Below are 21,051 nucleotides of genomic sequence, written 5' to 3'. Positions count from 1 at the left end.
TATAAATTGAAAAATCTCCACATGACAAAGAATAACTTGCCATGTGTCAATGCATACAGTATATATACGATAATAATATTATAAAAATAATAAAAATATTTTTTTTAAAATATAAATAACTATAGTGCAGGTCAGATGTTTATAGTGTTTTAATCACATACATCACTATAACTACACTTTAAAACATTAGATGACATCCATTATAAAAACTAATCTCTCTTTCTCCTGTTGTGGGGGGATTTTTATTCAAGTGCTTCTTGTGAATATTTTGGGGATCATAGACGGTAGAATAAGGGGGGGCACGTGTGGGGTAGAGGCGGAGTTGCAGTGCTGAGAAACAGCCTGACATGCAACTCCGCACCGACACCCAAACGTGCCACCCTATAAAAAGCCGAAAATTTCTAATTCAGCATTTAAGCCCCTTGGTAGGAGGCTACTAAATTCATATATTTTTCTAGACTCGGCTCTTGATAGTCTCTCAATCTGGTTCCCTCCTCGCCAATGTTTCTCCACCTTCTCCAGTGCCATGAACGAGAGACCCCTAGGGTCTTTATTATGTACTTCTTTGAAATGTCTGGATAGTGAATGTTTTTCATAGCCTTTGGCTATGTTATTCAGATGTTCTGCTATCCTGACCTTCAGGGTTCGTTTAGTTCTTCCTATATACTGTCTCGAACATGGACACTGGATTAGGTAGATAACATTTGTGGTATTGCACGTGAGGAACGTCTTGATAGTCATGGAGTGAGAGTTTTGTGTTGATATGGCCATTGTTGTTTTTCTAGGGAATTTAGTTTTTCTACAACCCATACATTTACCGCATCTAAAAAAGCCCTTTGGTTGAAGCCAGTTAGACGTCAGGCCTCCCTTATGTTGCTCTTTCACTGATGGGGCTATTTGGATCCCCAGATTTGGGGCCCTTGAATAGGTAATCTTCGGAGTTGGGGGCAAAAGCATCCCTATTGTTTTGACATTGTGTAGGTGATGCCAGTGGGATTTAATGATAGATTCTATCTGTTTGGCCTAGGTATTGTATGGTAGAATAATTCTAAATTCTGGATTATCTCCATCTTTAATTTTCGATGTCTGTTCAAAAAACTCCTTCCTATCTAGGTTTCTTACTTTAATTAGGGCCTCATTAATAATTGATTCAGGATAGTTCTTTTCTCTGAATTGATTAGTCATTAAATTGGCCTCCTCCTCAAAGATGATAAATTTGAGGAGGAGGCCAATTTAATGACTAATCAATAAAAAAAAATTATTATAATATTATTATCGTATATATATGCATTGACACATGGCAAGTTATTCTTTGTCATGTGGAGATTTTTCAATTTATAATTCATGATATATCGGTATGGTATTGATTTAAAATTAATGAGATTGTGACAATGTACCATAACCTGCTGTTCTATATATAGAAAATAGCGCATACAAAACAAAAAACGCATTAGAGTATATAAAAAAAACGCATCACAACCGTAAGGGAAAAATATGTATGTTTAGTAGTCTGGACCGGACTTTAGATATAACCAGGATCCAGAACGGATTTTCAAGAGTACCGATGACAAGTATATACAGTGGGGGAAATAATTATTTGACCCCTCACTGATTTTGTAAGTTTGTCCAATGACAAAGAAATGAAAAGTCTCAGAACAGTATCATTTCAATGGTAGGTTTATTGTAACAGTGGCAGATAGCACATCAAAAGGAAAATCGAAAAAATAACTTTAAATAAAAGATAGCAACTGATTTGCATTTCATTGAGTGAAATAAGTATTTGAACCCTCTAACAAAAAAAGACTTAATACTTGGTGGAAAAACCCTTGTTTGCAAGCACAGAGGTCAAACGTTTCTTGTAATTGATGACCAAGTTTGCGCACATTTTAGGAGGAATGTTGGTCCACTCCTCTTTGCAGATCATCTCTAAATCCCTAAGGTTTCGAGGCTGTCTCTGTGCAACTCTGAGCTTGAGCTCCCTCCATAGGTTTTCGATTGGATTAAGGTCCGGAGACTGACTAGGCCACTCCATGACCTTAATGTGCTTCTTCTTGAGCCACTCCTTTGTTGCCTTTGCTGTATGTTTTGGGTCATTGTCGTGCTGGAACACCCATCCACGACCCATTTTCAGTTTCCTGGCAGAGGGAAGGAGGTTGTCGCTCAGGATTTCACGATACATGGCTCCGTCCATTTTCCCGTTTATGCGAATAAGTTGTCCTGTGCCCTTAGCAGAAAAACACCCCCAAAGCAAAATGTTTCCACCCCCATGCTTGACGGTGGGGACGGTGTTTTGGGGGTCATAGGCAGCATTTTTCTTCCTCCAAACACAGCGAGTTGAGTTAATGCCAAAGAGCTCTATTTTGGTCTCATCAGACCACAGCACCTTCTCCCAGTCACTCTCTGAATCATTCAGGTGTTCATTGGCAAACTTCAGACGGGCCTGCACATGTGCCTTCCTGAGCAGGGGGACCTTGCGAGCCCTGCAGGATTTTAATCCATTGCGGTGTAATGTGTTTCCAATGGTTTTCTTGGTGACTGTGGTCCCTGCTAATTTGAGGTCATTAACTAACTCCTCCCGTGTAGTTCTATGATGCTTTTTCACCTTTCTCAGAACCATTGACACCCCACGAGGTGAGATCTTGCGTGGAGCCCCAGAGCGAGGTCGATTGATGGTCATTTTGTGCTCCTTCCATTTTCGAACAATCGCACCAACAGTTGTCACCTTCTCTCCCAGCTTCTTGCTAATGGTTTTGTAGCCCATTCCAGCCTTGTGCAGGTCTACAATTTTGTCTCTGACATCCTTGGACAGCTCTTTGGTCTTTCCCATGTTGGAGAGTTTGGAGTCTGCTTTATTGATTGATTCTGTGGACAGGTGTCTTTTATACAGGTGACTAGTTAAGACAGGTGTCCTTAATGAGGGTGACTAATTGAGTAGAAGTGTCTAACCACTCTGTGGGAGCCAGAACTCTTAATGGTTGGTAGGGGTTCAAATACTTATTTCACTCAATGAAATGCAAATCAGTTGCTATCTTTTATTTAAAGTTATTTTTTCGATTTTCCTTTTGATGTGCTATCTGCCACTGTTACAATAAACCTACCATTGAAATGATACTGTTCTGAGACTTTTCATTTCTTTGTCATTGGACAAACTTACAAAATCAGTGAGAGGTCAAATAATTATTTCCCCCACTGTAATCCGCAGATAATGGAGTCGGGGTAGTACCACTGAGGAAGGGGACAGCGTCTCCCCGAAACGCGTTTGGTGAGAATCTTGGCAACAATCCTGGACTAGACACCCCGAATCCTATTTGGAGTAAAAGTGCACTTTCTATTAAGGGAAGGATCCCATTGATATATACCGGAAGAGGATCAGGTGTATCACCCCGTCAGCGCTCGGAAACAATAGGCCGCCTACCTCACACAAGAACATCACGTGAGGAGTAGCGGTGAGAGACACGAGGGACGCTAACACCGCAGCCGGGACGCCGGCATTCTAAGCGGAACAAAAGACTATTACCATAGTCCCACCGAGCGCAGAGGGAGGTAAGCCCACACCTGTGGGAAACTACATAGGAGATATTCCTCTATAAAAAGCAAAACTGACTTGGGCAATTTCAGTTGCGGCTACATAATGAACGAATGGAGCCATTAACCAGCATCTACAGCAGACCTGGGCAAACTACGGCCCGCGGGCCGTATACGGCCCGGCGGACCTTTTAATCCGGCCCCCGGCATTTTTGTTGCCGCCGCCGCCGCCGGCCCTGTAACAGCACGGAGTCACTGTCCGGAGTGAGGAGGGGGCGGGGCCCGCGGCCGCTCTGCGCTCCGCTCTGCTGCCTGGCCTGCCTGTCTCTTTAACAGAGCAGACCAGTGGCTGCTGGAGCGTGATGCAGCTGCCGCACAGGCAGAAAGAGGAAGGAGGCGGAGCCCCAGCCAGCAGCCACAGCCAAAGCCAAGCAACTAACAGAACTTACAGGTATTTGGTGGGGGTGGGGGGGGGGCTCATATAGGACAGGGGGACAGTGTGTGCTTTCCTGCCTGCTACTACATCACCCCCCCCCCCAGGGATTGTGGGGGTCATTAAGGGTTGGACTTGCTGCTGATGTTGAGTGTGCCAGTGTGTGTGTGTCCGTCCCTGTGTGTGTGTGTCTGTCCCTTTGTGTGTGTGTGTGTGTGTGTCCGTCCCTGTGTGTGTGTCTGTCCCTTTGTGTGTGTGTGTCTATCCCTGTGTGTGTGTGTTTGTCCCTTTGTGTGTGTGTGTGTGTGTCCATCCCTGTGTGTGTGTGTTTGTCCCTTTGTGTGTGTGTCCCCGTCCCTGTGTGTGTCCGTCCGTGTGTGTCTGTCCCTTTGTGTGTGTCCGTCCCTTTGTGTGTGTGTGAGTGTGTCTGTCCCTTTGTGTGTGTCCCCGTCCCTGTGTGTATGTCTCTCCCTGTGTGTATCACCTTGCCCACAGTGTTCCTATGTCTTGACGCAGCTGCTTCAGAACGTTCTGTGCGGGGAAGAAGATGGAAGAGGAGGCAGCGCCAGCATGGAGTCTGTGCGATAGACACAGGGAGGCACACTAAGGACGAAGGTAACACTTCCACATGATCTACACTAGTGTTATCTGTGGTTTTACATAGGACTGCAGGTAACACTACTACATTATTTAGCACTAGTGTTATCTGTGGTTTTACATAGGACTGCAGGTAACACTACCACAAGGTTAGCTCACACAGGGCGCCTGAACACCTAAGGCCGGCCCTGGCTGCGCACCCCAGCGCCAAGGGATGACGTCACTGATGTAATATGCCTCTTATATGTGGAGAGCGGTGATGTCACAGATGTAATATATTACTTATAAGTGATATATTACATCAGTGACATCACCACTCTCCACACATAAGTAATATATTACATCAGTGACATCACTGCTGTCCACATATACCGGTAAGTAATACATTACATCAGTGACATCACCGCTCATCACATATATGTGGAGAGCGGTGATGTCACTGATGTAATATATCGCCTATATGTGGACAGCGGTGATGTCACTGATGTAATATAACATTATATGTGGAGAGCGGTGATGTCACTGATGTAAAATATCACTTATATGTGGAGAGCGGTGATGTCACTGATGTAATATAACATTCTATGTGGAGAGTGTTCATGTCACTGATGCAATACAGCGCTCCAGATGGCGACCAAAATGGTCGCCAATGCGCCTTAAAATTTGCAGATGGCGACAAGACTTGTCATAGGCTACAGGCCTGAGGTCTATTTGGTAGTGAAATCCCAGCGCAGGCAGGCATGATGATGTCATCACGCCCGCCTGTGCCAGGACGCGGTGATTTTATGCAGTATTGAGTTTAGCCTTTTGGCCCGGCCCTCCAAAATATTTTCAGTTTCTCATGTGGCCCCATCGAAAAAATAATTGCCCACCCCTGATCTACAGTATATGGCAGCATATTCGTGCGCAACTAATTAACTGCGACTCAGCTGATACTTTTTTACTACGGACTTACGGGGCCGACAATTCCAAATAAAAGACCATCAGCTCACAATAATATATATTGCAAATACAGATATACCATCCTGTTCTGAAAGTTGTGACAGTGCAAACATCGACCTATTGGAAATATCGTTTATAGGCATCTGCTTGCAACAGCGCAATAGCCAGAGTGGATATAGATATATTTTTACTGAAAGTTGCCTTATAGAAAATATCAGTCTATTGAAAGCATTTTATTCTGTTGATACGGGACATTCCTAATATATAGGAAACCTATGGAATCCATTTGATTGTATATGAAATCTTTTATGCACAAGGAAATTACCATTTGCAGCTGCAGAGACCGACAGCACTATTGTCTATACCAGTGGTGGGCAACCTTTTTTGTCAACTGAGCCAAATTTCACCAAAACCACGATTGGAATTTCTTTCGAGAGCCACATTTTTAAAACCTAAAATATTGCATCAACAGTACCAGTGAGGACTATTAGGCTCATGCACACGACCGTGTGCCCGCAAAAAAGTAGCGCATGCTGAAGTGAATGGGTCCATGATGCGTGCTGCACACGGCCGTGTGCAGCCCGCATCAAGGACCCATTCACTTCAATGGGTCCAGGATCCGGGCGCATGCACTACTTTTTTGCGGTGCGGAGGCACAGCCAGAAGCACCACAGAAGCACACTGTAGCACTCATATCCCGGATCCTGGACCCATTGAAGTGAATGGGTCCATGATGCGGGCTGCACACGGCCGTGTGCAGCCCGCATCATGGACCCATTCTTTTCAGCATGTGCTACTTTTTTGCGGTGCGGGCAGTCGGATGCGGATCGCGAACCCCATTCAAGTGAATAGGTCCGCGATCCTCATGCAGCTGCCCCATGGTCTGTGTCCGTGCATTGCGGACCGCTATTTGCGGTCCGCAGCACAGGCACGGCGCTCTTACATTCGTGGGCATGAGCCCAGAGTGTGTTTTTGAATACTTTTATATGTACTTTCTTTTATTTGGATCTTGATTATTATTTCATTTTATCTTTATAATTTTTTACTTTTCTTAAACTTGTCTGCAGATGTGGATGTAATGTGGATGACGCACTTATGGGGGATATCTGTGGATGACGCACTTATGGGGGATATCTGTGGATGACGCACTTATGGGGGATATCTGTGGATGACGCACTTATGAGGGATATCTGTGGATGACGCTCTTATGGGGGATATCTGTGGATGACGCACTTATGGGGGATATCTGTGGATGACGCACTTATGGGGGATATCTGTGGATGACGCACTTATGGGGGATATCTGTGGATGACGCACTTATGGGGGATATCTGTGGATGACGCACTTATGGGGATATCTGTGGATGACACACTTATGGGGGATATCCGTGGATGACGCACTTATGGGGGATATCCATGGATGACGCACTTATGGGGGATATCCGTGGATGACGCACTTATGGGGGATATCCGTGGATGACGCACTTATGGGGGATATCCGTGGATGACGCACTTATGGGGGATATCTGTGGATGACGCATATATAGCATAAGATGCTATATATGTGTCATCCACAGATATCCCCCATAAGTGCCCTCCACAGATATCCCCCATAAGTGCCATCCACAGATATCCCCCATAAGTGCCTTCCAGTAAGTAATGTATTAGTGGGGGGAAGGAAGGGGGCAGGGACACTTGCGGCGGTGCCGGTGCAGCGCACACACCGGGGGCAGCTCCTACCTTTCTGCTGCAGGACATTTCGCTCCTCCTGAGCGGCGGCCTCTTTACCACTCCACCCCTCCTCACAGTGCAGTGCGCCCCCCCTCAATATAATAAACATTGGTGGTGCAGTGGGCAGTGCCAATGAGGGTTAAAAAATAAAAAAATAATTAACTCACCTCCTCCAATTGATTGTCTCCTGTTCTTTCTTCATGACCTGTCAAAGGACCTGTGGTGACATCACTGTTCTCATCACATGATACATCACATGATCCATCACCATGGTAATGGACCATGTGATTAGCTCAGTGACGTCACCACAGGTCCTGAAGAAAGCAGGAGACCGGCAGCTACGCGATCAACTGGAGGAGGTGAGTTAATTTTTTTTATTATTTTTTAACCCTCATTGGCACTTCCCACTGCGCCACCAATGTTTCTTATACTAGGGTGTTGGGGGGGGGGAGGGAGGGGGGCGCACTGTGCCACCAACATTTCTTATAAAGTTATACAAATACAGGAGGCGGGTGCCGGAATCAAATAGCCGGCACCCGACCTCTGTGACAGGGAGCTGCGATCAGCTGCAGTTAACCCCTCAGGTACCGCACCTGAAGGGTTAACTCAACTGCAGCTGATCGCAGCTCCCTGTCACAGAGGTCGGGTGCCGGCTATTTGATTCCGGCACCCGCCTCCTGTATTTGTATAACTTTATAAGAAACGTTGGTGGCACAGTGCGCCCCCCTCCCCCCCAACACCCCAGTATAAGAAACATTGGTGGCGCAGTGGCCACAGCCCCTCCCCTCCTCCTCCCGTCTCTCTTCTTATTGGCAGCGGCGGGGGCAGCAGGCAGGTCAGACACAGGGGAGGAGGAATCAGGTCAGACAGGGGAGGGGGAGATGGAGGGGGCGCCCCGAGGGAGAACACAAGTGCAGCCTCGCCTGCCGCATATTACTTTGCGAGCTGTCGGCCGCCCAGCGCCCCTGTTGCTATGGCGCCCTGTGCGGCCGCACAGCCCGTACACCCCAAAGGCCGGCCTGCCTGCGCGGCCGCCCCCACCCGCCAGCCCGAACCAAAGAGCCGCAGTGAAGGATCAAAAGAGCCGCATGTGGCTCGCGAGCCGCGGCTTGCTGACCACTGGTCTATACCATTCCACCTAGGACCACCATAGGCCCATAGACATTTGGTGCTGCCGGCTTCTGCACCATTGAATTGATATATATATTTTAACTTATTGGTTTTGTTATTATTTTATTGATATTGTATTTTATTGAAGACATATATGTGACAGGTGATATTATCCCTATTCCCACTTTATTAAACCATGTTCATATTCCATATATGAGTGCCAGTTCAATCCTTTATATTATTTAGACTTCATTTTGAGGGGTGTCTCAATTTTTGAGCTAGAGCACCTACCCTGAGGGGACATTGGTGAGCGGGTCCCTTTCTTTAACCATTCTTTGGACTATGTATCCATCATGCCTTGTTACCACTGTGCAGGCTGGTGGTGGTGGTGTAATGGTGTGGGGGATGTTTTCAGGGCACACTTTAGGCCCCTTAGTGCCAATTGGGCATCGTTTAAATGCCACGGGCTACCTGAGCATTGTTTCTGACCATGTCCATCCCTTCATGACCACCATGTACCCATCCTCTGATGGCTACTTCCAGCAGGATAATGCACCATGTCACAAAGCTCGAATCATTTCGAATTGGTTTCTTGAACATAACAATGAGTTCACTGTACTAAAATGGCCCCCACAGTCACCAGATCTCAACCCAATAGAGCATCTTTGGGATGTGGTGGAACGGGAGCTTCGTGCCCTGGATGTGCATCCCTCAAATCTCCATCAACTGCAAGATGCTATCCTATCAATATGGGCCAACATTTCTAAAGAATGCTATCAGCACCTTGTTGAATCAATGCCACGTAGAATTAAGGCAGTTCTGAAGGCAAAAGGGGGTCCAACACCGTATTAGTATGGTGTTCCTAATAATTCTTTAGGTGAGTGTAAATTGTGAAAAGGTTCAATATTCTAGGCTCACGGTGCCACACTCTAGTCAGCTAATTAATCAATACCCCCCTAGCAAAGGGTATTTGAGATTGTGACTTTGGGGTTTTCATAAGCTGTAAGCCATAATCATCCAAATTAAAACAAAGACTTGAAATATCTCGCTTTGCATGTAATGAGTCTCTCATATATTAGTTTCACCTTTTAAGTTGCATTACTGAAATAAGTGAACTTTGCACGATATTCTAATTTTTCGAGTTTCACCTGTATGTGATTCGTGTTTGGATAACACTTTTTTATTGTTATTAATTAAGCTACAAGTTTTTATGGGAAGCTGAACCACAAGTTTTTTTCTTTGAATTAGGTGTGGCACCATGGATAATCTAGTCTGATGCATCAGGCACTGGTGTTTCAAAATCCTAGCTGATCCATGCCTGATTTATCTTCACAAAAGGTCAGTTTCTCCACATTTTGGATGGACAGACGAGTTCTCCTTGGAGTAACTATGGCCCCTGCTGCACTAAACACTCGCTCTGATGCCACACTGCTGGCCGGCTTGTCCAGGGCAAACTCGGCCAGTTGCGTCCACAAATCGAGTTTGGCTGCCCAGTAGTCCAGGGGATCTTCGATGTCGGGTGGCAGGGTGAACTCCAAATATGCCACAACCTGCTGGTTCAGGTTTTGCTCTATGTCTACCTGCTGCTGCTGGTGAGTAGTTTCTTCAGTAGGCGGGTGAAGAAAACTGCTCATCAGCGACTCTAGACTTAAAGGGAATTTGTCATGTGGATATTTGATTATAATCTAACTAATTATATACAATCATTAACTACTAAAAAGTGCCTTAGATGTATTCACTTACTGGTGTGACAGATGGTTACCTCATAATATACACACAAAGATGCCACATGCTAATGAGCTGATTTGAGTCCAGCGTGATGTCAGTGAGTCCAGCGTTTATTTAATTCAGAGCTATAGCCACTCCCCTGCCCACCTGCTGCTGATTCATATAGAAAATAACTGTTATAACTGAATATTCAAGACTCATCATTATGAGCTGGAGCTTTTCAATACAAGATGTTGGCAGATTGACTGGGTCAATTAAAGAAAGTGACCCAGCATTTTGCTAAGAGAATCAGTCACTTTTTTATGTTGACCTTAGTTAGGACACCATAAAACTGGTGACAGGTTGCCTTTAAGTTGCTGCTGATGGAGCTGGTACTGCTCCGGCCCCCAACCCCTCCCAGCAGCCATGGCAGTGAGCACAGAGGGCCCCCCAGTCAGACCTGTGTGAGGATTGGCAATGGCGCACATAGGCAGCGGTCAACTGAATACATAGGATAGGACTCGATAGTAGTTCAAAAGTTGTGTAAAAAGGCCCCCATTTTGAACCGGTAGCAAGGGTCTAACATGGTGGAGAGCCAGTAGTCATCCCTCTGCCGAATGGTGACAATTGGGCTGTCACTACGCAAGCAACTGAGCATGCATTGGGCAATTTGCGCATGCGACTCTGAGGGACTCCCTGCCTCCATCTCCACTGCATACTGCCACTGTGTGTCTGGGTCATCTGCCTCGTCTTCCTCATCTGCCTCGTCTTCCTCATTGCTCCTCCTCTTCTGTCACCTGTGTAGAAAATCCAGCCATTTCTCTACGCATTGCTTGTGCTCGAATGTCCTCCTCCTCCTCCTCTAGTTCAGCCCCCACAGGGCTCATATGGCCGTGAGATGTAGTCACCACGTCTCCTGTCCCCTGGCCAGCCAGATTTATTAGCATCTGTTCCAGGACATGAATCAGTGGAAGGACGTTGTTCATCCCATAGTCCTGGCGACTGACAAATAAAGTGGCCTCCTCAAAGGGCCCGAGAAAACGGCAGGTGTCATGCATGAGCTGCCACTGGCTAACATCGAAGTTACACAGGGGAGTACCTCTGTCCGCCTGTATCATCAAGAAATAGTTTATGGTTTTTCTCTGTTCATATAATCGTTCCAACATATGGAGGGTGGAATTCCAATGGGTGGAAACTTTGCATATCAGTCTATGTTGGGGGACGCCGTTTTGCCGCTGCAGCTCAAGGGGGGTGTGCTATGCTGTGTACGAGTGGCTGAAGTGCATGCTGTGAGAGATAGAACTCCATCTTGTATATTCTATATCTATCTGAACCAGAGTTCAATTAGAGGTTAATAATATTTTAGACAAGTGTCAGCTCTTTGCAGGCACGCGGGTGGGGAAATCAGCTGACATTCTTCCCCTCCCTGTTCTATTTTTTATAAATGCTAGCTTCTGCTGTTTAAGTTCACATCCTCTTTTCTGATGAAGATGTTTCATTTCTTCTGTCTTTGTGGTTTTATGAGACGCACGGCTGTTGGGCGTCTTCCAATAATCATGGTATAAGATTGTCTGCTAATTTAAAATAAAGTAGATTACTGATTACAACCATTGTGTGTTTGTATCAGCCTTCTCTGTGCACATTACGCTATTTGAATTCGGAACCCATAATCATAGACGCAGGGATAATTGCCCTCAAAAAACTTGGCACCCAATGTGGGGCTGGACTAATCGGCTCTCCCTCGACACCCCGATAACCACGGTCAGACGGTCAGAGGATGTACAGATCCACTTAAAGCAGAGCTGCAAGGTAAGAGACTTTATCTTGCTAAAATATGTGCCTCATCTCCTGTCTGTCCAAATCGGTGTGGAGTTGGAGTCTAAAAAGCTGATTTATAGCCCAGCCTGTTTTTGATAAAGAACTCTAAAGAGATGATATTCCTATTATTATTGGGTAAGACTTTTGACTATGACGTTTGAGACAGTAAACTGGGAATAGTTTGGAAAAGTTTTGGGATTGCTGATATAGATATCTGTTGTCCGGTATGTTTTGCAGAAAATAACTAAGAACACCAAAAAGGGAAATCAGGAGCCCTGGAACCCCCTGAGGGGTTGAATAAGCTGAGACTCAGTGCAGAATACACTAGGTATATAGTGGGGAAGTTCTGTGGAAAAACTGAGTTGGGTTCGCTGGAAAAATAATTTTAGTCTTCTAGAGTACAGTACACTGGTACAAGTGAGGAAGCTCTAGGAAGGACTAGGAGAAACTGACGTCAGGAAATTGTATTCTTTGGTGTTGAATGACAAAACTTGTGGACAACTGACAGATATGGCTAATAATCTTAGTGTCCCAGAGGGTTACAAGACAGCAAAGACTCTAGTGAAAGTGTGGGAAAAGTTCAAACAAACTTAAGGTGGTTGGATTAGGGATCATGGATGCAAAGGAGTTGTTGACATATGTATAAAAGTAGTTTGTGAGGTTGAAACTAGGTGTTTCAGAGAGAATGAAGCATCAGTAGCCGACATAAATGAGCTCCGGGGCGTTACGAAAGGCACTTGAGGAGGGGACCGCGGCCCCATGAGAAGGTAAGCAATCTTGCCTGCCTCTAGTTGCTTTGTTTCGTTACATCACGGCTGTCTGTCTGCTGGACGATGATCATACTGTGAGTAGTAACTGGTGTTGACATTTTGGGTCCTTAGAAATTCAGACTAAGAGGGAAAATTTTACTCTATTGTGGATATTCTTCTCTGTGTTTTCTGTGGTTTGTGTTGTGTGTCAAGCGCCTCCCAGGTAGCAATTAACCAGGGCAAGAGAATTCCCCTGGCAGGAGGTTGCGTTTTGAGCGCAGGGATGGGACTGACGGAGACTACAAGAGATTTCTGCCTATGAGAGTCTGGAGGAATTGCCAGACGAGGGAGCAGAGGGGGTGGTCCAACTGGCAGGCAAAATCCTGTCTGCCAGTGAGGTGATCCCTGCTTGCTGTTAAAGAGGGAAGGTGCCGCTTGTTTTAGTCTTGTTAATGTTCAAGTGAGTAAACAAGAAGTTGAAGTTTATCTTTATTGTGTATACTTGTTGATTGTGTCTCCCATCAGTAGAAGAAGGGAAAAAAAACAAAAAACAGTGCAATGTAGCAGAGGAAATTCCCGTACTGATTCTTTGAAGTTGCGACTCATGAAGTCCGGTTGTGACTGCCATCATTCTCAGGGAGTGAGGAGTGTTTGGGTTAAATGTGCATGCAAGAATTACTGCTGCAGAACTCGTAGGAACTCTGTTTGCTGAGATAGAAAACATATGGAGACAGAGAGCTGGGTACTTGTAAGGGACACCCCGTGTTGAGGTTATTATAGACCTGGTGGGTCCCCAAGGTGGTCTGTGCGTAAGTCCTGACTAGGTGAACCAGAAGGACTGTCCGTGGGAGGATGACCTAGAGTAGGTGAACCAGAAGGACTGTCTGAGGGAGGAGGACCTGGGGTATGTTTTAACTAGGTGTACCAGGAGGATTATGATCCGAGGGAGGAGGACCTAGGGGAAGCCCGGCCGGCAAATTATGTAATTCAGGATTTGGGGTGTTAAAGTGCCTTGTGAGCCAGACCCAAATCCTGGGATTGGACTGAGACAGACCATGGGGACCATACCAAATAAGTCCGGGGAGCAGAAGAGGAAAACTGTCAGACAAATAGTGAGAGAGAGTAGGAAAGAGTTTCTTGCAGCCTTATCAGTTAACCCCTTGTTATATACCGACTGTGGGATTTATGGGAGAAACAGTTTTTGTCCATGAATCTGAGCCAGTTAAACTAAAGATAAGACAGTACGGTTGTTACCCAATTGTTACTAAACAAGAAACCCAGTTAAGGGTCTGCCTGTCAGTTACGGGATGGTTCATGTTCCTAGAGAAGTTAACAAGGTGACAATTTTGAAAACCCCAGATAGAAGGGAGGCTGTTGAAAGGATTCAAGTGCCCAAAGGAGCACAAAGCCTAAGGGTGTTTTTGGGACTGGTGTCATACTGGATTAGACATGCCTCCATGTTGATGCAGCCTCTGTGTGATTGTCAGTTATCTGACCCATTTCACCTGACAGAAGAGGCAGTGAATCATTTTCATATAATGAAGCTGTGCATAACCTCAGCCCTGAGTATTCCAAAATATGATGAGGAATTTAACTTGTTCTGTTCTAAAATTCAAGGTCACAGTCAGCCAGGTTAGACCCTGTTGCCCGCGGCGCCCCCTCTTGTGTCAGGGCAGTCGTGGCAGTGCAGGCAATAAAATTAATGAGCAGCTGTGAAGACATGGCAGTTTCTGTGTATAGATAGCACCCACACGCACCCCCTTCCCCACAATTTCCTCTTTAGCAATCAGTTTGAGTTTCAGTTGTACAAACACACAGGAAATTCTCAAACAAGTGCAACCAAAACATATTTCTATGGCTAGACAACTCAGACTCCAATGTGCACTCCTCATTTCTTTCAAAAGGTGTACTACTCTGAATCCTGCTACTTTGTTACCAATTACAGATTCAGAAATGGGGGAGGGTAGCACAGGTAACCTTTTGTCTGATTTAGCTGAAAATGCTCCTTATGATTGTATACAGTTGATGCAACAAGAAACTTCTGGATTTTCTCATGAAAAACCTCTCGATAACACTGATTTTGAGTGTTTTGTAGATGGAAGCAGGAATATGGGAGAGGATGGCCGGTTCCACACTGGATATGCAGTGGTCACACAGCATGAGGTAGCCATTGCTGAACCTCTCCCTCCGCATATTTCTGCGCAGGAGGCAGAGCTGAAGGCACTCACTGAGGCATGTAAATTGGCTGAGGGGGAAGAAGGTGAACATCTATACAGATTTAAGGTATGGTTTTGGTATTGCACATGACTATGGACCCATATGGCAGGCTAGAGACTTTCTAACCTCTGCAGGTCAGCCCATTAAAAACAAAGACTCTGTGCTTGAACTGATGAACTCTTTACTGTTGCCAGAAGAAGTTGCTATTGTAAAGGTAAAGGCTCACACAAGGTGTACCGCGGTAGAGGTGATAGGCAATGACAGAGCTGACAAGGCAGCCAAACAATTTGCGCTCCAGCCAATAAATGCTGATGCCACCCCGGTAAGAGCCTTAAAGCCTGTGGATATATCTAAAGACATTTTAATTAAGTTGTTTGAACAGGCCCCACTTGAAGAGAAAGAACTGTGGACTAAAAAAGGGGCTAGGCCAGATGACCAAGGAGTATGGAAAAACAAGGACAAAATCTGTCTACCACGCTCTATGTACCCAGCTATGGCTCAGGAGGCTCACGGGCCCACTCACCTATCGAAAGGTGCCGTGGTAAGTGTGGCTAATACAGGGTGGATTGCTCCAGGGTTTTCTCTGTGCACTGAATAACCCCAGTCAAGTGGTGAAGACTCCAAGCAAGCACACCCCAGGCCACTTTACCCGTTTCAGAGACTGCAGATAGACTATGTACAACTACCAAAGGTAGGAATGTATGAATTCGTTCTCGTGTGTGTTGATCTCTTTTCAGGTTGCCCGGAAGCCTTCCCAATAGCCAAAGCAAATGCAAAGAAACTGGTCAGTGAACTGATATGCAGATATGGTGTTCCTGAACTTATTGAGTCGGATAGAGGTTCTCATTTCGCAGTTGAAGTGATGAGGAAAGTTATGCAAGCATTAGGGGTGATCCAAGCTTTCCGAGTTGAGCGCTTGAACGGATAAAAGGCCATGCGGGAGATCCAGAGGCCCTGGACAGAGTGCTTGCCTCTGGCTCTATATTCAGTAAGGACTACCCCAAACAAGAGGACAGGGTTGTCCCCATTTGAGATCCTGTTTGGAAGTGCCCCCAGTTTAGGGTTGTACTTTCCCCAACAGCTGCAGTTGAATAATGACAATCTGAGCAGTTACATACGGGCCCTCACAAAAAAGCTAGAATACACACATAAACAGGTGTTTGCTTCACTTCCAGATCCTGACTCAGTAGAAGGAACTCACAACTTGCAGCCTGGAGACTGGGTGGTGATAAAAAGGCATGTGAGAAAAGGACTAGTTCCAAGATTCGATGGTCCCTTTCAAGTACTGTTGACCACCCACACCGCTGTAAAGGTAGAAGGAAAACCCAACTGGATACACGCTTCTCACTGCAAGAAAGTCTTGGAACCACAGGATGAAGATCCTCCTGCTGACAGTGGCTCTGACCCTGAGCGTGTCAGCAGTGTTTCGTCCACTGAATGATGAATGGGACAATGCTTTGATACGGCACCATCAGGTGCTGTTTGAAGGAATGAATGAAATTGAGAGACTGTTGGATCTGTACTCACAGTCTTGTGAGTTCAGCCAGTATGCCCTATTTCGCCGTGCCCCTCAGTTTTTCTGAATTGACTGAACTGGCCAACTCTACTATCTTTTTCACAGACATGTAGCAGGTTAAGTCCAAACTAAAAACAGGGAGGTACCCTTACCCGTTGCAGGATGGGCTGAGCCCCCCTGGCTCATGGTAAACAGATCAGGGCCACCAGTGGATTATAGGAAGGAGAACATGTGGTGCAATGTGTCATGCTTTCCAAGTTGTACACACTGTTATTGTTTGCAAATACAGTCGAAAGGTATGTCTTTTAGTCCTCATGACAAATTCGGCTGCAATGACTCTAACCCGAACAGCCTGGTGCAGTGTGTTGGAATAGATCCTGTAAAGGGTAAGAATCTGGCCTGCAGCAACCGTACCTTATTTGATTTAATTGCTGGAATAACCTCTAACTCCTCAGAGGGTCAGGAAAAGGGACCAAAACTGACAGAAGGTGTCCTACTGGCCAAATTGATAACTCAGTTGTTTAATAGTACAGTGGTTGCAGTCCCAGAAAATATATTCCTGGTCTGTGGGCATAAGGCATACAATTGGTTGCTCAGAAATGTCACTGGTTTATGTTCATTCGCCCGGCTTACTCCTGCAACCTTTATATTACCCCATTCCGACATAGATATGTTTATTAATACATTTTGTAAGAAGTGGAAACAATATCGAGATTATTGAGAGTATCTGTGGTACTGTTCACCCTGAAGGGAATCCTTAAGGCAGAATAAGGTTAGCTTGTTCTGAAGTACCTTTGGGCGGTAACAGTTCACAGATTTCTGAAAATGGGGGAATTGTGAGAGATAGAACTCCATCTTGTATATCCTATATCTATATGAACCAGAGTTCAATTAGAGGTTTTAGACAAGTGTCAGCTCTTTTGCAGGCACGCGGGTGGAGGAATCAGCTGACAACCTCCCCCCCTTCCTGTTCTATTTTTATAAATGCTAGCTTCTGCTGTCTAAGTTCACATCCTCTTTTCTGATAAAGATGTTTCATTTCTTCTGTCTTTGTGGTTTTATGTGACGCATGGCTGTTGGGCGTCTACCAATAATCATGGTATAAGATTGTCTGCTAATTTAAAATAAAGTAGATTACTGATTACAACCATTGTGTGTTTGTATCAGCCTTCTCTGTGCACATTATGCTATTTGAATTCGGAACCCATAATTATAGACGCAGGGGTAATTGCCCTCACTAATGCAAAGTTTCATGGCCATTTTCAGGATGTCTTGCAGATGGGCGGAAGACTTCAGAAACTGCTTTTCAACCAGATTGAACAAGTGCGACGCAACGCCGACACCATGTTCTTCCCGTTGTCGGTCACCATGGTTCAGATGCACCCGTGCGGCAAAAACTGAATGCAACTGCAGACAAAACTGACTGAACTTGCTTGCAAAATGGTGCGAGTTTCCTTGAACGCACCCTGAACACATCTAGACCTAATCGTCACGCTCGTGTGAAAGAGGCCTAAGGGTGCATTCACCCGACTGTGTGTATTTTGCGACAAAAAATATGGATGACGACTGTGTTGCATCCGTTTTCATTGCGGACCCATTGAAACAATGCCTATTCTTGTCCACAAAATTGACAAGAATAGGCTATGTTCTATCTTTTTTGTGGGACTGCAAAATGGATACGCGGACCGCACATAGTGTTTATTTATTTTTTTGAAGACCCATAGAAATGAGTGGGCCCAAGTGCTATCAGCAAAAAATACAGATCGAATGCGGGCCAAAAATACGGCTGTATGGGGCCTAACAATTTCCACACAGTGCTGCTATCTAGTGCTTGCATACCATATAGTTTTATGGAAACATTCTCCCCTGAAAGCAATTTTTCTGATGCAATGTGGCACAATATCAGTACTATGAGTCCACAAAAAATATTGGCTGAGGCCTTAACAAGGGAGACAGAAGTTCCTTCTGTAACTAGAAATGAGCTTCATTTATGAAAACCCTCCAAGACAACTTTACATTCTTGTTGCAAAGAGCAAGGAGTAGAGATTTATAAAGAAGAGAACCTGCCAGCAGCGTTATACCCTCTACAATGTTGTAAGTGTCATGTACATAGAGATCTTACTAAGGGCTCACGCACACGACCGTATGTATTTTGCAGTCCGCAAAAAATACGGATTACATCCGTGTGCATTCCGTATTTTGCAGAATGGAACAGCTGGCCCCTAATAGAACAGCACTGTCCTTGTTCATGATGCAGACAACAATAGGACATGTTCTATTTTTTTGCGGAACAGACACGGAATGCACACAGAGTAGCTTCCTTTTTTTGCGGACCAATTGAAATGAATGGTTCCGCATACAGTCCGCAAAAAAAACGTAACGGACATGGAAAGAAAATAGGTTAGTGTACATGAGCCCTAAACAAAACCTGTGTGGTGCCAATAGCAGGGGAGGATTGGCCATAGACCTTACAGGAAAATTTCACGGTGGGCTGATGCCCAGGGGCCGCCTGAGCCCTCCTCACAGCCGCTAGTCAAAGTTTTTGGGGCAGTATTTTGTGATGAACTGTGGTATTTGGCTGTGTGGGGTGGTATAAGGTGACCCAATATGGTATTTCACGCCCTGCCTACTTGTGTTGGCTCTACCTTCCATCAATTTGGGCCAGACTACAAAACGGGGCCACTTTTAGTATTTTTTTCCAGGGCCACTTTAAATTTAAATCCCCAGTGGAAATCCACAATACAAATTGACATGCTACGGAATTAAAATCTGCATCGCAGACCGATTTTGGCTGCGGGTCTTTTCTACTGCACATGGTTGAGATTTTATGAAATCTCATGCCCTCTGCTGTTTCTGTAGTATGCTGAAGAAGTTTTGCCCACAATTGCAGGGTGCATAATCCGCAGCCTATACGTCCCTTGTGGACGTCCCTTTTAAACGCCACTAGCAAATGAAACATTAATAGGGATGAGCGAACTTTGTGTTTCAAGTTCGGCCTACAAGGTTCGGGTTATTTAAGAATTTTATTATGGATTCCGCTATCACGGACCATATAAGTTATGGTCCGTGGTAGCAGAATCCATAACAGAATTCTTAGATAACCCGAACCCGAACCTTGTGCGCCGAAATTGAAACACAAAGGTCGCTTAACACTAAACATAAACTTTAGTTGCCATGAGCAAGTAGACATTTTAGATATAGGAGAACAAGTGGATAGTAGAGATGTGCGAACTTGTGTTTTCAGGTTCAGCGTACAAGGTTCGGGTTCGGGTTATCTAACCATAACTTATGGTCCATGGTAGCGGAATCCATAACAGAATTCTTAGATAACCCGAACCTTGTACACCGAACTTGAAAACACAGGTTCACTCATCCTTAGTGGACAGCCACAGACTGGGTCTTGTAGTGCTACCTCAGCATGTAAACCTACCAAATGAATGAGCCGCTCCTGAAAATGCACAAAGAGGTTGAATTGAATGTAGCAGGTGGAGTGAGAATAGGTTCAGACCCTTGGGAGTTTCAAGCACAGCTCTTGATGCAATTGTGTTCTTAGCTCCACTGTGGCATAAAATTCTCAAGATACCGAACACGTTGATGGACTAAAGAGGACTTGTCAGCACATTCAGGAAAAAATCCCAGTGAAGTGCCAGAAATGTACAAGCACATAAATACCACAGTACATACAAACACGTTATAGTCGGATGTCATATTTTATGACTTACAATCAGGCATTGCAGAGGATGGATATATACCTAAGGCCTCTTCTACACAAACGTTTTTTTTTCCCCGTTTACGATCCGTTTTTGCGTTCCGTATATGGACTGTATGCGGAACCATTAATTTCAATGGATCCGCAAAAAAAAAAAAAAACGGAACGTACTCTGTATGCCTTCCGTTTCCGTATTTCCGTTTTTCCGTTCCATTCAAAGATAGAACATGTCCTATTATTGTCTGCATAATGGACAAGGATAGTACTGTTCTATCCGGGGCCAGCTGTTCCGTTCCACAAAAAACAGAATGCACACGGACGTCATCCGTATTTTTTGCGGACCGCAAAATACTGTAAAAAAGTCATACGGTCGTGTGCAAGAGGCCTAACCCACATATCATATCATGCAAGAACTTCCCCCACTGCAGATCAGAGCAATCACAGAGAAAGACACTGGACTGACCTTTAAAAAGTATCACCTCCTGGTACTTAAAGGGGATATTGTTAGCCTTGGCAAAGATATAAACTGACCGGCAGGGCTGAGACATCAGATCCAGGTAGAGCGTTAGGTCAGACATGATGATAGGAGACCAGTCAGTCCTCTGCACACACTAGAAGTGAGAAGCTCCTGAGAAGAGTCTCACCTTTCACCCCCACCCCAGAGCCCTCCCACCTTACAGTCACTTCATGTCACATTTGCACTACTTGGCTCCATGTTACAGATTTTACAAGTGTGCATGTAGCCATACTTTGCACTGTCCTACCCTTCATAGCTGATAAGTACAAGTCCAAGGACAACAGCAGCAAATGTGGAACTTACTAGAAGCCTATTTTCATGTGAATACACAAAATTAAATACCCAGCCCTTAGACTGGGGCTACACGACAACATGGCACATTCAAGTGTGACCAAAAATGTAACAGTTCAACTCTTGCATTGTTACCCCATTGACAATAATTAGACGTGATGCTGCATTTCGCAGATAAGAATAGAAAGTT

The 21,051-nt window shown here is 45.1% G+C and overlaps 1 protein-coding gene across 1 annotated transcript in view; it reads right to left on the bottom strand.

Annotated features, from left to right (window-relative positions):
- The window catches only part of LOC120988741 (glutathione S-transferase theta-3-like), a 42,391-nt gene extending 21,695 nt beyond the window's left edge, over nt 1–20,696 (bottom strand). Inside the window, exon 1 of the mRNA XM_040416388.1 lies at nt 20,517–20,696. Within this exon, the coding sequence (XP_040272322.1) occupies nt 20,517–20,631 (115 nt within the window). The 5' untranslated portion in view covers nt 20,632–20,696. The remainder of the gene's footprint in view (nt 1–20,516) is intronic.
- Between the last annotated feature and the right edge of the window lie 355 nt (nt 20,697–21,051).

This window comes from Bufo bufo, chromosome 2 (assembly GCF_905171765.1).
Source record: "Bufo bufo chromosome 2, aBufBuf1.1, whole genome shotgun sequence".
NCBI lineage: Eukaryota > Metazoa > Chordata > Amphibia > Anura > Bufonidae > Bufo > Bufo bufo.
The sequence above is the reverse complement of the archived record's forward strand: the minus strand, read 5'-3'. Positions and strand labels throughout refer to the sequence as shown.